This window comes from Aethalodelphis obliquidens, unplaced genomic scaffold, assembly GCF_003676395.1.
Source record: "Aethalodelphis obliquidens isolate GAN/ISIS:26980383/991018 unplaced genomic scaffold, ASM367639v1 scaffold13, whole genome shotgun sequence".
Classification (NCBI taxonomy): Eukaryota; Metazoa; Chordata; class Mammalia; order Artiodactyla; family Delphinidae; genus Aethalodelphis; species Aethalodelphis obliquidens.
In genome coordinates this window covers 34,948,173-34,964,525 of record NW_020837957.1, presented here as the reverse complement: position 1 = coordinate 34,964,525, position 16,353 = coordinate 34,948,173, and the positions used below count along the sequence as shown (strand labels likewise).

At 35.6% G+C, this 16,353-nt stretch overlaps 1 protein-coding gene across 2 annotated transcripts in view; it reads right to left on the bottom strand.

Annotated features, from left to right (window-relative positions):
* Window positions 1-16,353, bottom strand: part of SLC71A1 (solute carrier family 71 member 1) — a 46,437-nt gene that overhangs the window by 9,396 nt on the left and 20,688 nt on the right. For both annotated transcript variants that reach the window (XM_027114461.1, XM_027114462.1), the window contains exons 2-8: window positions 15,297-15,392; window positions 8,099-8,161; window positions 7,240-7,367; window positions 5,101-5,215; window positions 1,886-2,104; window positions 1,485-1,598; window positions 672-743 (exon numbers count right to left, since the gene is read on the bottom strand). In XM_027114461.1, coding sequence (XP_026970262.1) covers window positions 672-743; window positions 1,485-1,598; window positions 1,886-2,104; window positions 5,101-5,215; window positions 7,240-7,367; window positions 8,099-8,161; window positions 15,297-15,392 — 807 coding nt within the window. The remainder of the gene's footprint in view (window positions 1-671; window positions 744-1,484; window positions 1,599-1,885; window positions 2,105-5,100; window positions 5,216-7,239; window positions 7,368-8,098; window positions 8,162-15,296; window positions 15,393-16,353) is intronic.

The window sequence follows — 16,353 nt, the reverse complement described above, 5'->3', positions numbered from 1 at the left end:
GACCCAGAAGGCCGCACACGATCTGGTCCCTCTCCACCTCTCAGAATTCATCTCCTGACACTCTCTCCCTTATTCACTCCACCAGAACCATACTGTCCCCTGGCTCTTTCTTACACATGCCAGGAACTGTCTTTCAGAGTTGTAGTTCTGTTCTGGCATATTCCAGTGGATTGTTCCTCCAGGTATTCCAGTCGATTGTTCCTCATTCCTTTGGTTCTCTGCTCAAATGTCACTTGTATCAGCAAAGCCTTCCCGACCCTCCCAAATAAAATAACACCCTGCCCCCAGCCACGCTCTACATCCCTTGTGCCCTTTTTCTCTATAGTTTTCATTACACCGGATATGTTTACACTGACATGCTTACTCATTCTCTTATCCCACAAGAATGCAAACTTTACAACAGCAGGGATCATGAGCGCTTGACACATGATAGGTATTCAATAAATATTTACTGAATGAATCAATCAACAGTAGAACAAGACTAACGTAAAATTTCTGATTTTATGCAGGTGAATACGCTAGTGTAAATCAATAAACTGTCTTTCTGGTTTACACATCGTATGTTGATTAGTTCGTGTCAGTCCCCCAAATCTAATCAATACTACCTATACTAACAGAATTATGTTTCCGAACCTTCAAACATCTCTCCCTCTAACGAAAAAGAAACTCACCTGTGCAATAATGGAAAGAATGCCAAGGACTGCTATAAATGCTGCAACACTTTCTGGTGAAAATTTCATAATCTAGAAGGTTTCCAGAAAAAGTAACATTAATAAAATAAGCATAACAAATACCATACTAATGCAACTACTTGTATATTAACATTAAATCGGCCAGAAAAAGAAAATGCAATTCATTTGTAACCAAATAACTCCTCAGAGGAAGAATCTGGCTTTCACTGAGGACCAAAATTATAATAAGTGTTAGATACTGAAAATAATAGCTACATAACTTAGATTAAGTAAATCTAAATCCCGTAATTTTGATTTCCTAAATAGGAGACCGCTATCAAGCATTCAAAATCCATTTTACAAATAAATATTGCACCATTTTGTGCTTTTTACAAGTACTGATAAAGGCTTAAATCTCTGCCTAGTAAGATTAATGTCAAGGAGAAAAGAACTAATGCTCTTATTTTGGCTAGCTGCTTTACAAATATATGTTCTAAATCACAAAGAGACTGGAGCAGGTGAATGGATTAAAGCATCCCATCACCCGTATAAGCTACACGTAACATAAACAAGCTCAAATGACACACTTTGACAGGAAAATCATCTCTTTTTGCCTAAGCCAAAAGTCTTCATAGAAATGCATAAGGAACGTCAGCCACACTGAACAGGAGGTTAATTCTAGTGAGCCATTATTTTTTAAATGATAGTCATTTCTAAAAGTCCCTGCTCTTAAAGTTCTCTCAAGAGTAAATATTTTGTATTAAGACACTCAACAATGAAAGAAAAGTCCACCTTGGTAGAACAGAATTTTACCTGTCTGAGGTATAAAAAAAAGCTGGAATATTGGCCTGCCTCCGGTAAGTAGGAGAGAAACACCGTAATGCAGATCAGCAGCACTATGGAGTCCTGGCCCACTTTCTTTAAGGACTAGAAGAAGAAAGAGACCAATACAAGGTTTTATATCAAAACACTGAACTATTCTTAAGAACATGCAGAGATATCTTCTGGCAGTGTATATACAGATAGCTAGTTGTCTTTTTTTTCCCCCAGTTTATTCTCATCCTCCCCAAAAGTATTCTGAAAAGTATTTCAAAATATTTTTAAAAATCCATCACGATGTTTTCCCCAAAGAAACATCCACAACAAAACATTAATGCTGCACTGAATCACACATTCATTTTTTTGTCAAAGTGAATGAAAAAGCATAAACTTACTGCAAAGGGGTCAGCCTGTTCCCAGGAAATGGGCGCTCCCCATGATGCAGGCCGCATCTTCTCAGGTAATGACTCCGGCACAGCAACAAGGATAAAACAAATATCTAGCAGAGCTATCGCTGTAGCCAGGACCACCACCAAGCTGTCCCCATACACTCGCCCAAGATAAGCGCCAATTGCAGGGCTGGTTACCAAACTTGCAGCAAATGTTGCTGAAACCTGCAACAAACCAAGATCAATAGAAAGAGATTAGGCAGGACATCTGGCTCCTTTACTTCCACACCACAGAGACTCTGACTTATGTCAGTCCTCCTGCTGCAGTTTCCCTTTCCTCCTCCTACCTGTGCCAGTTTTCTTATACTTTCTTCTTTTGCAGAAAGAGAAAAGAATTAGATTCTTAACTAAAAAATATGTAATAACCTCTAAGATAGTGGCTTCAAACTTTCTTTTAAGCCTTGGAGCCCTCTGTTTAAATAAATCCTACTGACAAACTTGTAAGTAAAAACAGATTTAAAAATAAAAAACTGTTTTAGTTGAAGAAGGGTCGGGCGCCTGGATTACCACCCAAACACCCAGCCCACACCAACTGCCAGGCATGCTGGCCCCTAGGGTGCCTCCATAATCCCACAGTGCTCTGTGAACCGAGTCTAAAACAATACTCTAAGGAAATCCAATGCCACTGAGACCTTTCCCCCAATATTAAAGTTAAAATTAAATGAATGTTTACTTTGATACATATTTAAAGCTGGCTGAAATAAAGCTTAAAGACTTTAAAGTTTATCTTTTCAGCAGTAATAGTGTTAAGCCGCAGCACAAATCTGAACTTGGTCATCATTAGCTGGCAGGGTTAGGAAGAACGAGATCATCCATCCTTGGCATTGAGCCCATCTCTAACCATGTCTCTCTAACATCCTGAGGAAGCCCATACAAGTCTGGTGAAGATGCAGATTAAAGTATAGAAAACAGGGGGAGAAAAACTGTTAATCCCAGAAATATCTGGCCTACTGGACAGTGGCCTGCAAATCAACAATAGATGTGACAACAGGTAACAAATGATAGAGACCACATTCTTCAGAGGATAATTAGAAATTAATGTTATAGGTGCATGAGCTTCTGCTCCCTTCTCTTGTGCTTTATTCTGTTTGTATGCTCTTTCTGACTTTTGCATGGAGGATTTAAACTTCACAGGAGTGCTTATTTACACAAGCACTTATTTGACAAGTACATAAAATTCTAATAACTATAAACATCTAGCTATCAACCCAAATGTTCATCAACTAGTGAATGGATAAACAAAATGTGGTATATCCTGTACAGTGGAATACTACACAGCAGTAAAAGGAACTACTGATACATGTATCGGCATAGATAAACCTCCTAAGATTATGCTAAGTGCAGACACAAAAGACTACATTTTGCATTATTTCATTTATATGAAATTTCTATTGAAAGCAAAACTACAGAGACAGAAGGTAGACTGGTGATTGCCTGGGGTCAGAGGTAAAGTGGAGACGGATGGCAGATGGGCCCAAGGGAACTTTCTGGGCTGATGGAAATGTTCTAAAACTGTATTGTGGTCGTATTTTGTTACAGTAGCTCTAGAAATTCATTACAGTGGGCTGTGGTCTCAGAGAGACCTGGGTTATGAGCAGAGCTCTGGCACTGGAGTTGGGAAAGGGGCAGTGGTTCTCACTGTAAGCGTCAGTGAGGTATCTGGGAATAGGAGAGAGCAAAGGTCTAATCAGAGTGCAGGTATTTCATGTCATTTCCCTTCTCCTCGATTCTCCTCCCTGGTGGCTATTTTTTTCTGGCCAGACAGAAAGATGACCACAAAGATCACTTTATTCCCTTTTATCTGCAGCCATATTATTTCTAGAAGATTGAAACTGTCATTTACTAGATGTGCCTTCAATACATAAAGCTTCCAGGTTGAAACTATTAATTTCAAAGATTTGGCTATGACAAAATAAATTACCTTAGCAAAAACAGAAACAACCTGGACTGTGGGCATGTTGCAAAGCTGTATAAATTTACTAAAATTGATTTAACTATACACACAAAATGGACAAATTTTATGGTATGTAAATTATATCTCAATAAAGCTGTTTTAAAACATCCTGGCTATCATTAACTTCCTATCATTTAATGTTCTTGAGTTTACAACTAATCATTAGTTTTTTTGGTATGTTTCTCACTATAGGTATTTCCCTCCAAATCCTCTTAATTCCATGATTCTTTGTTATATTTTTTGATCTTTGAATCAAAGACAACAGACTCTCATAAAAGTAAGATTCAACCTGACACAATATTCAGTCCTTATTTAACAAAAGATGCTTGCTCCCTATCTGCTGAAGCTCATCACTGTCCTACTTCTGGCTAACAGTGATCCGTTAACTTATTTTATTTCTAGATTCGATAGACATTAAGTGTCCAGAATTTGGCAAACTACTGCCTCTGGGCTGAATCTAGCTATAAATGATTCTTCCACGTTAAAAGTGATATAAACACATGTCCACAAGCAAAAACAAAAGAATATGAGAGACAAACTTGCAAGGAGTAGTAAATAAGCCAAAGAGATCCAATGCAAAGTAAAATGAATATAGACAATATTGTACTATAATTATGTAATATGATAAATATAGCTATAACAGCAATCATATTACAATATATAAATGGATCAAAGTAACACTTTGTGCACCTTAAAGTTAAATAATGTTATTATGTCAGACTTATTCAATAAAAATTAATTATTAAAAAAGCTAAGTTAAAAAAAAAAAAAAGAAAGAAAAGAAAAAAGAAAAAATATGAGAGAGACTCTGTGTGGCCCAGAAAGCCACCAAGAAGGTTTGGGATCCCTGAGATGGGTGTTAACCTATTATATTTTAGATTAGCCATTAAATAAGAGTAATTTTAAAACTCATTACATATTAAATAGTTCTTTTAGTATTCTATTAAAAAGAACTTATATAAGGTAAAAATATTCCACTGTAATTTCAAATCTGATATGTGTGACTAATACTGACTGAATGAAAATATCAAAACTTACATGGCTTTGTACTGAAAAAAAATTTAATGTAGTCTAATGGATGATTTTATTATAAAATGTACTTATGCAAAAATAAATCTTATAATGCAAAGGCTTGCACTCCTTGTAATAAAAGACAATAACACGGTGTTTTTCAGCAGACACAAAGGTACAGATTAAAAATACATACCAGTCCATAAGCCATACTTCTTTCATGTTCTTGGGTTATATCTGCTACATATGCAAATACCACAGAGAAAGTCACTGCAAAAACCCCAGAAACAGAGATAACAGCAAAGTACCACCTAGGATTGAAAGATAATTGACAAGAAATGGTTAGAAAACAATTACTATTACCTTAATCTTCATTTTTATAAGTGAACTAATGTACGTATACCTAATTTCAGTCAACAGCTTACTAGGACAGTTCATAGATTAATTCTTCTATAAATCATAAGCCCCAGATATTATGTAAACAGGGCTAGATGTGGGCCTTCGATAGCAACTCAGCTACTATGTGGGAATACTTAAAATTAGAAAATGTATTCAGGTCAATTTTTTACCCAATTGTTGAATTGTTAAGTGGCTTTGTTATTGTTTCTACTAAAAATAGCAACAAACTATAGAGTCTACTATAATTCATCTATTACAATTTCCCATCACAGTACTACACAAAAAAACAAAATCCAGTAAATAAAACTGAGGGACAAGTTAGTCTATATTTATCTTGAGTCTATATATAGAAACTAGATGTTTTTCCATAAGCTATCTTTAGTTCTTCAAATGTCGGCAAAACAACCTGTATGGCAGTGTCCAAAATAAAATGAACAAAAGCTATTTTAAAAAGCAAATTACATTTTGCTATACATGATTCAAAAATACCTGGCTGAGAATAAGAAGTCTCTATTGTAATGCTGATGTTTAGTTTTTAAAATCAAGTGAAATCATATTGCACTTTCAAAATATCATGCCACCGGGACTTTATTGCTTACCAATTTTTTTCTAACATGCTGCTTTCCACAGCAAATAACTTGTTCATGCCCTAGATTTGTTTGGTAAGATTTCATTTAGATGATTAGCATTCATCAAGGGTTTGGCCTTCAGAGTTATATCTCACCTATGAGAGGAAGGAAGATCCTGCCTCATAAATAGCCCTGACCTTTCTAGATTCACCATGGAAATACAGCCGATCTATGATATAGAATTAACTAACATTAATATTCAAGTGGAGTAGAATATTAGTCAAAGAATTAAAAAATCTACAACTAAATTGGGCTCTATTATCTTGGGAAAATCATTCTCTTTGTGAGCTTTCCCTCCCTTCCTCCTCAGTGGAAGACTTGATTTTAATCAGGGTGGCCAAGAGCCCAGCCTCTTGTAACTAGGAGCAGCGTATGCCTGAAATCTGACCAAACAGACGCAAACAGAGGTTGGGTGGGAATTCCATAGTTTCCCTAACGGAAGGCAGTATGCTCTTTGTAGCCACTCCTTCCATCTTTTCTGCCTGAAGGTGACACAAGCTGGAGCTCACTTAAGCAGCCATCTGGACAGTGAGGTGATAGTGGAGGATGGCAGAGCATGAAGATAGAAAAAGTCTGGTTCCCGGGAACTGCCCTACCAGCTCTGGACTACTCAACTCCAGACTTCTTTTATATGGAGAGAGAAATTAGCAGTGAATTAACTTGTTTTTAAGAAACGATTATTTGGGACTTTACTGATATATAACAAAATCTATTCCTAATTAATATAGATAATGATGATAAACGTTGTGTTTAACATCCTACTTAAGAAAGTAAAAGTTAGGGCTTCCCTGGTGGCGCAGTGGTTGGGAGTCCGCCTGCCGAAGCAAGGGACGCGGGTTCGTGCCCCGGTCCGGGAGGATCCCACATGCCGCGGAGTGGCTGGGCCCGTAAGCCATGGCCGCTGGGCCTGCGCGTCCGGAGCCTGTGCTCCGCATTGGGGGAGGCCGCAGCGGTGGGAGGCCCGCGTACCACAAAAAAAATAAAATAAAATAAAAAGTTAGCAACCCTATCCAGTACCTAAAATATTGTTTTGAAATTTGGGCTGTGAAATCCAAAAGCAGATTAGCTGGTAGTCTACATGCTTCCTATAGTGGCATCTAGTTCAAAAAACTTTATTACTTACTGTTATATTACTTAGCTACTATATTTTTAAAGGCCCTCTTATCTGTATCAAAGAATAAATGTATTAGAAAAATAAATTAAAAACCTACATAGATAAGATGGAAAAAAAGTGGAAGAAATAAGGGAATATTCAGAAAACAATTAACAGTTGATATTTAGTTGCTATAATCTGAATGTGCACGTACCATGGGCTGATCTTCATTAAAGGAATTGGGGCACACGTGAAAAATACTGTTAGCAGCAAGAAGGATTTTCGGCCCCAAACATCAGAAAGAGCACCAATAAGTGGGGCACTGAGGAATGACAACAAACCCTAAAAAAAAGTTAAATGAAGAAAATACATATACTATGTATACTGATGAGCCAAAAATAAATCATTTTACTACCACAGAAGAATTTTAAACAAGTTTATTTCTAAAATAAGTATATCACCAAACTTTAGATAAACAACTTGTTTCTTGTCTGTATATAATTTTTCAATTTCCCAAGACCATACAGAACCATCTGCGGGCTGTGGTAGCATATTAAACACAAAACGTTCTAATGAATTCTCAACCACAACTCTAGCAATTCTAGAAGGAATATCATATGCTAATTATCAGTTTATAAACTTGTTGATCAAATGGAACCAAGAGTAAAGAATATGTAGAATAATCAAAATTTTACCATATTGATATATTTTATACTCATGCATTTTTTAAATAGTTCTTTTCTCTTCAATCTATATTCTTGTTGCTAGTTTACAAAAAGCACTCAGATCTTTGTAAAGAAAGTGCCAACACGTAAAACACAGGGGAAATTTGTTATGATGTGGTTTATCATTATTATACATAGTTGGCTATATGTAAGTCAAATCATATTTAAAACCCAGTTCATTTAAAAAGTGCTAAGTAATCCCCCAAGATATACTCCAATTGTAAAAATTAATACTTAGGAGATTGATCAACTAACTTAATAAACTGGCAGAATTACATATATTTACATAAGTATATTTGTGCATGTTTGTGTATATGCATATATATATATATATATGATTGATCCTACCTTTACTCCTTGAATTAGGCCATTCATCAGAAATGTATGTTTAGGGAAGGTTTCATGTAATACCTAAAGAATAAGAACAAAATAAAAAGCTCATGCTACATTTTAGTCCTAGTAAAACGTAAAACGTCCCTTCATAACACAATCCAATTTTATTTCATATAAATTTTCAGGTTTGTATGACACTATGCATATGAGTAAATACTAATAACACCAAACATTTATACGGCATTTACTATGTCACAAGGCACTAAATTGGGCACTTTATCACATTATCTCCTTTCATTCTTCGTAATGGCCCTATTAGAAAACTGATACACAGAGAGGTTAAATGTCTTATCTAAGATCACATAGTAAGTAGCAAAACTGAAAGTGACCACAGGAAGTCAAGCTTGAAAGCCCATGCTTTTAATCACTATGCTATCCTGCTTCCAACATATAACCGACTGACTTATAACTCCCTTTACAGACAGGTGTATTATCTAAGATAGGAGACTAGGAGAATAAATAGGGAAAATTTAATTGCCAAAAAGTGGACCTAGAGATTCCATAAGGTAAGAAAGAAAGAAAGAAAAAAAAATCCCAACCCATGAAAATGTATAACAAGTTTCTTTATCCTTTCCAAGGCCTGGTCTCAAACCACATGGCATCAGTTTGTTCACTGGGTAACAAGTGAACCATTGGGAACTCATTGGTTGAGAAAGTAACTGCGGGAAAGGTAACTAAAAAAATAAAAAGCAGCAACCACCATTTTCACAGCCTATGTATCAGAGGCTTTATATATACTTTTACTTAATCCTAACAATATTATGAATTAGATATTACCACTTTACAGATGTGGCAACTGAGTTCTTGCTTGACTTAAAGCCAATGCTTCTTCCATTATACCATACTGTCTCTCAATAAAAACAATAGAGAATGGCAATGTGGGGAATGAGACAGGTCGGAAAATCTTCTCTTTAGGAAGAAAAACTATGCTGGTTGTACTTTCTAACATCCTGCAAGTAAAACCTTTAGAAAGATTAGAAGGCTCGCTTTTCTTCAGTTACTCTTCTGCCAATAACTAGAAATTTAACTAAAATTAGCTTTTATGTAAAAATAAAATTAGAAATGTTTAGTATTCAAAGAAAATCACTAATATGGAAAAAATCACATATTTATGATATTCACATATTTTGTGATTCTCAACGGAGGGTGATTTTGACCCCCAGAGGACATCTGACAATGTCTGGAGACATTTTTATCATAACATGAGGGATCGGGGAGGGCGGGGGTCAGGGGAAAGAAAATATGTTACTGGCATCTATGAGGTAGAGGTCAGGAAGGCTGCTGAACATCCTACGATACACAGGTCAGCCCTCCCCCACAATAATCATCTGGCCCCAAATCTCGATAGTTGAAAAACCCTATTATTTATTATTTATAGTGAAGACCCATGGATCCAAAGAAGGTGGGTGCAAACTTTTTCTGTAAAGAACCAGACAGTACATATTTTCAGTTTTTTCTAGCTTTGCAGGCCATACAGTCTCTGTCACAAGTGCTCAACTCAATAAAAGCAGCCATAGACTATATGTAAATAAATAGGCATGGTTGTGTTCCAATAAGACTTTATTTACAAAAACAGGGTACTAGCAGTATTTGCTCTGGCCATAGTTTGCTAGTTCTTGTACTAGAGAAAAAGATTTAAACTCCTTATCCCCAAACCTTTCATAACAACTTAAATCTGCTTTTGTTCCAGTTATTACTAAGGGCCAATTCTTTCTAGGGACAAAGAATGGATTTGGTGTTAAAAAGAAAGAAGGACATAACGAATGCTTACAAGAAGTTTTGTAATACACTGAATCTTATTTCTAACAATTCACTTTGCCAAGCCATCTTCCATTCCAATCAATCTGGTCTTTTCACTACTTTAGAAATATTCCTATGCTTTCCAATATTCATACTTTTACACATGATATCCTATCTACCATAAATGTTTGTTCCCCTTATCTTCCCTATCTAGTCGACCCCAAAATCTTCCATATTGCTCCTTTGCTACCAAACTTTCCTGTCCAAAGCAATCAATTTCTCCTTTAGGACCATATAATGGGTGATTACAGCACTCCCTTGGTCATCACATATAGCTTTCTAATATTTTTTATATTACAGTACTCTGTTACTTAGGTCTTGTATTTTTCATCTTTTCAGGTATTTGATAAATATTTCTTTTCAATTATATTTCAAACTTCTTAAGGGCAGACAGGCACTATATCTACTACACTTTGCATTTAATATATTTTTATATTTATATTTTTTTTATATATTTATATATTTTTATTATATATTTATATATTTTTATTTCTATTAGTGCCTCATCAATAGAGGCACTATTAACCGTTCACAAATGTTCATAATTAACAGATTATAAATTCTGCTTTCAAAATGACTTAATATAACATGACAATTATGCAAATTGATTTAACCAAATGTTACAAAATAAAAACTTTTATAACCCCTCCAAAGGAGTATAGCTAAAGATAAACAAACCCTCACTTTTTTTTTAACAAAAATTTTAACACAGAGACAAATATTAATATAAGAAGTAATAAAAATGTTGGTTGTAAAGATTTTTAATCCTGGGGGACCCTTAAGCACTGGGGCTGAATAGGAAAAAAATGTGTCATTTTCCAATAAATTTTATGGATCTTAAAATTTTTAAGAACTTAAAAAATTTTGAGAGTAAATAGTCCTTTAACTAATAAATGCTTCAGGACTATCTATGAGCAAAGAATGCTAAGCCATAGAAGAGATGCTGGAGGACTGGTGTGCAGGGTCTTGCTCCATAACATGGATTGTGCATCTAGCAACCTGAACCATCAAATATTGGCCTAGTATTTCTAGAACCATAGGTCTGTCAAAAAGTGAAGCCAGTTCTTAGCATTATAGATCCTTAGTCCAACTGTCATTAATTCTCTTTACGTAAATGTATATTATTTAGTCAATCAATAATCACTGACTGAACACCCACTATGAACCAACCATATAGTCATAACCTCTCAAAGTGTTAGATTACTGTCCTTAAAAATGTCAATATAAAATTCTTCTGTGTAATTAACGTAAATCCCCTTGTTGGAGATTTCACCATCCTGCCCTGGGCAGGTCCTCCACATAGAATGCAGCCTTTGTTCTTTTACTGTATTCTAGAACAGTGTTCTGCAAGCTCCATGGGCTTAAAACTCAAAGATAATTGCAACCACATGGAATTTTTTTTTAATTTCTTTTAACTTCACATTACTTTTTAAAATGAAGGTTATTATAAATCCAACACCAAACATTTATTATAATTAATATGTTTTAAATTTGGTTATCCGTTAAATGAATTAATTCAAAGAGTATCTTTGAAAATTGAAACGCTTAAATTTTATAATTTTTGAGAGCTATGTATGGGAAGAGAGAGATACATAAAATGCAAATAAACTCAAATATATCTTCATCCTCACTTTCCCTTTCTAAATGAATAAGAGCTGTGACTCTCTAGCAGGCACCATTTATAATCAGTTTCAAAACACGTAAGACAGAAATAAAATGTTTAAAGGTTAACAGACTTTTGGAAAAGAGAGCAAAGTGCTACAACTTGGTGCCTTCTACCCCAAAACTCACTTTTCCTCACACTCCAACACGGGGGAGTATAGGAGTCCAAAACAAAGAGAAAAAGCCTGCTAATAAAATCAACAACAATAAAAAATTGCAAGCAGAAAGTCTCAAAATGAGCAAAACCTTTTTTAAAAGCCCACAGTGAATTCGTATATTGGTTCTTAATTAGTGATATATACTAGACATATGAGAATCACTTCTAAAAAAATATACATGCCTGAGCCTCCCCCTTGAAAACTCTGATTTCAGCCAGAAAGGTTGTAAGGCCTAGGTATTTGGGGGAAAAAACAAAAACAGGTATCACTAATATTCACCTCTGGTTTAAAAAAATCACTGACTTAATAGATACCACATTCTAACAGCTGAAACCTTCATCTCCAGTTCGCCAATCTGTCCTAATGGGGCTGGTAAAGCCTACCCTGAAGCCAAAATCTCCTAAACTGATGGTTGCCTGGAGGGATGAGTAAGACTGCAGGAGAACTCTCCTGTTCTTACACATTTCACATTGCTTAATGGTCTACAACAGGCAGACACTGTGTTTCTAATTACTAAAAAAGTAACATATGTAACATCTAGAGAGAGAACTGTATATATATATAGATTTCCCATGCACAACTATTTTTCAGTGATGTTTCAAAGATTCTTGCTGTTCCAATGCCCAAAGGCCAAAACACCAGTAAGTAATTTGTTATAACACCAGTAAGTTAAAACTGTTAAAACACCAGTAAGTAATTTGTTATAAGAGTATAACAAATCTCAACACTTAGATACATCTAATCTCTACAATTCAATCCTTGTTTTGCCTAAACCACCCAAGGTTTTCCCCATCAAGCAAAAAAATGTAGAGCACAACCACTGCAATTATTTTTTAAAATGTGTATACATTAAAGATGAGAAAAGAATCAGAAAAATAAAACTCTGAGCTTAACATTCATTTATACTTGAACTTATTTTTCATGAGAGAAAGCTTGATTTAAAAAAAAATAATGAAGTGAAAAATTGAAAAAGGTAAAGAATTATGACTATGATAATATTATGGACAACTGCCCCATGTAACACCTCATCATTTCACCATTTTTAAAAATTCAAGTATTAAAAAAAAACATGGGAATTAAGAGTAACTGTTACAACAACAATGGGGCGAAAGAAGTCTTTCCATAAATAAAATAATTGGCAACAATGTTATAGCAATTATTCTAAGATATGTATTTATGCTGGCAATAGAAAAATAATTCATTAAGTCCCAAATTAGCACTTTTCATTTTCCTGACCATAATTCAATTCAGTATTCTAAAAAGTAAAAGAAAAAAGAGAGAAAAAGAAAAATCAAAGGTACTATCCATTTTTTAATCAACAAAAAATAGTTAAGAATGTATTAAGCACACAGTTTTCCCATAGCTATGAAAAATGAACTAACAAGCAAGCAGTTATATCTAAATAACTGGATTTCTTCCTTGTTCTTAAAGAAGACAATCTCTTTTTGTCCAATTAGAAAAAATGATACCGAAGTTAGAGAAAAAGTTGAGATATCTAAAAAATATAAATGAGATATGAATTTAAAAAACAGCTACACGCACTTCAAATCATGATGACAAATTATGGAATCATCACAAAAAGCTTTTTTTTTTGATGGCTTGCTCACAGTTTACTCAATATTTTAATCTCTCTACTTAGCTAGTAGTTGCGCTGCAGATAAACTCAACTACCTAAAACATGGGTATGAACCACTTGCTACCAGTATTCTCCAAGACTGAGCACTAGGAACAAAACAAGCCTAGGTTTAAAACCAAAACTGCAGTTTACTATCAGAGTAACAAGTTGCTTAACTCTTCTAAACCTTAATTTCCTCATCTGTATTATTGAAAATGAGGAGGACCCTGTAGGGTCTCCTGGGCACAGGGAGCCTTTCTGTTCAGCTCCATGACCTTCCCTGAGTTCCAAAGGGCAGATTTGAACAGTTGAACAGTTGCTAATCCAGGAAGGGAAGGGATGCAGAGTCAAGGCAGGAACAGTCAAGAAACAATAGTGCAGCCTTGGGGCAGGATCCTGGTTCCACCTCAAGGGACACACATAACAATATGGTTAAGCCCCTTTATAGAATTAAAACCAACAAGTGGAAGATGTCAGCATTCTCCATACCAGAGAAGACCAACTGAGGCCAGACTAAAGGAACCAGAGAAGCTCATCAAGATTACCTGAGAAGACATTAAAGGAGTGCAGGCCCTACACATACCCTCCCTAATCTTATCAGCAACTCCACCCTTGAACTATTGCTACAAAACTCTTCATCAAATCCTCCCAGGTTGGGACACATATTCATAGTTTCACAGAGGGCAGGAGCCCGCTGTGTTCCTCTTTGCCTGGCAAAGCCATAAAGCTATTCTCTTCTACTTCACCCAAAACTCTGCCTCCAAGATTTGACTCGGCACCAGTGTACAGAGAGGCTGAGCTTTCGGCATCATTATGAGGCTAATTCCTCATTGATAAAGTGGTTTTGAGGATTTAAAGTAATGTATTTACAGTGCTTAGACGTATTTACAGTGCCTGGACTCATCATTATATAAATATATACAAACTGCTATTACAAAGCTCAAGTACTTTAAACCATAGGACTAATGATCCACCAGACAGATTTATATGTTAAATTGGTAGATTATAAATAAGCACACTCTAATATTAGAAAGCTAATACAAAGGTGTGAGAACACAGTTATTACAACACCACAGTAGCCCCTTGACATCAGGTTATTACAGTATAATGTGGTTACAAATGTCATAATCATAATGTTTAGTAGACTAGTTCAATCTATCTATATATGATCAATTTATGAACTTTTTATAAAAGTCTTTTTTGTGTATCAACAAACAAGCTCATGAAAAAACAAGGAAGTATATCTCTTTAAAAATCTGTTCTTCTGGGATTTAGAAAGCTGTACATTTATCCTGATTACACCTTTCAAGATATCATAGAGGTCTACCATTACTCCTTCCTTCATTCCATTCCCCTCATCTAAGCCGACAGGAGAAAACTAGCTATCACCTAAGATGTTTGGTCTGGCAGGGAGGTCTTTTTGTGAGGTTCTAAACCTGGGAATATTTGAGTAAAATCAGCTTAGAGCTATGAAAAGAATGACCTCTCTAGATGGTTACCTCTAGATCCTCTGCCTAAACTAAAAGAAACTTGTATTTGGAAAATGCAACTGCAGGAATGAATCTCAAAATAATAATGTTGAGTGATTCAGGGCACAGACACCATTCTTCCTAAGCTTGTCAGTATAAGAATCCTTTCCACCTTCCCCAGAGGGGGGACTGAGCCCTGCTTAAACTTTTCCAGTGTTCACCAGAAGAATCACACCTGCCCAAGCCCTGCCAAAAAGTAAGGAAGAAGTAAAGGTTGGAAAAGACAACTAAACCAGTAAAATACAGTACTAAAGGGCTGACGATATTGGTGGGAGAATTAACCTTGGAAAGGAAAGAGCCTTTTTTTCCTCCCCAAACTTATTTCCCTCCTGAAACCGAAGAAAAAGAAATTTTAAAGTCAGTGATAAATAAGTTAAAAGATTACTTACCACCAAGGTGGGTGCTGTCAATAATCCCCAAGCAAAAAACTCCAAAAAGATGACGATAACCGCATGATAAACACTAGGAGAACCTATTCCTTGAGGCTACAAAAACAGAGTTTTAAAACATTAATGGTGCATTCCAGAATTACTAACAATGACAACAGTCGATAAATATTTATGGAGAACATTCATGTATTGGGCACTATGCCAAATATCTGGACACTCACTGTCCCTGTCCTCAAGGTGATGGGGGCAGACAAGGAAACAAATACATACATTATATAAGCACCGTGTGCAATGGGAACACAGAATCCAGAGTAGGGTGGGGAGTATCAGAATTCCAGGAGGAAGGCTGAAAGGAAGTAGGCCAGGAGCAAGAGTGGGAACGAGGACAGCAGAAGTCAAGGAAGCAGCCTGCACAAAGGTGCCAAGGCTTGAGAGCAGGAGGCATTACAGGACTCATACAGTTCAGTACAACTAGAGCACGGGCTGCACACTGAGAGTACTGAGAGATGAGCTAGAGGCACACAGGGCTAACTTCCATGCTAAGGAGTCTATGTTCAATTCTGAAGGCAATGGGGAGCCACTAAAGGATGTTAAGTAAGAAAGATCATTCCGGCAAAGACGTAACAGATAGATTAAAAGGGGGCAAAACTAAGGAAAGTTAAGAGGCTACTGCACTGATCCCAAAACATAAATGAATCATGTGGCAAGAATGGTAATAGACACCAACATGGTTCAAAAGCAGAAAAGTCCCGAGTAGTATATGAGAGATCTTGGACTTGATATACACAAGAAAGACATTACAAAATTAACTTTATACTGCTGCTAGAGATATCTTAAGAATTACTTCAGTTGCTGGGTTTTATATTTCTAAGGGCAATATTAAATTGATAGAAAAGCAAATGACCAATAACATTAACTCAGTCTCCATTAACAAGTTTATATAACAGAAAGACAACTTTAATGAATACATATAACAATGTCATACTTAAGTTTTAAAAATATATTCAGTAGTCTTATGTGCAAAATATTAATAGTATTTGGATTTCTCTATACACTA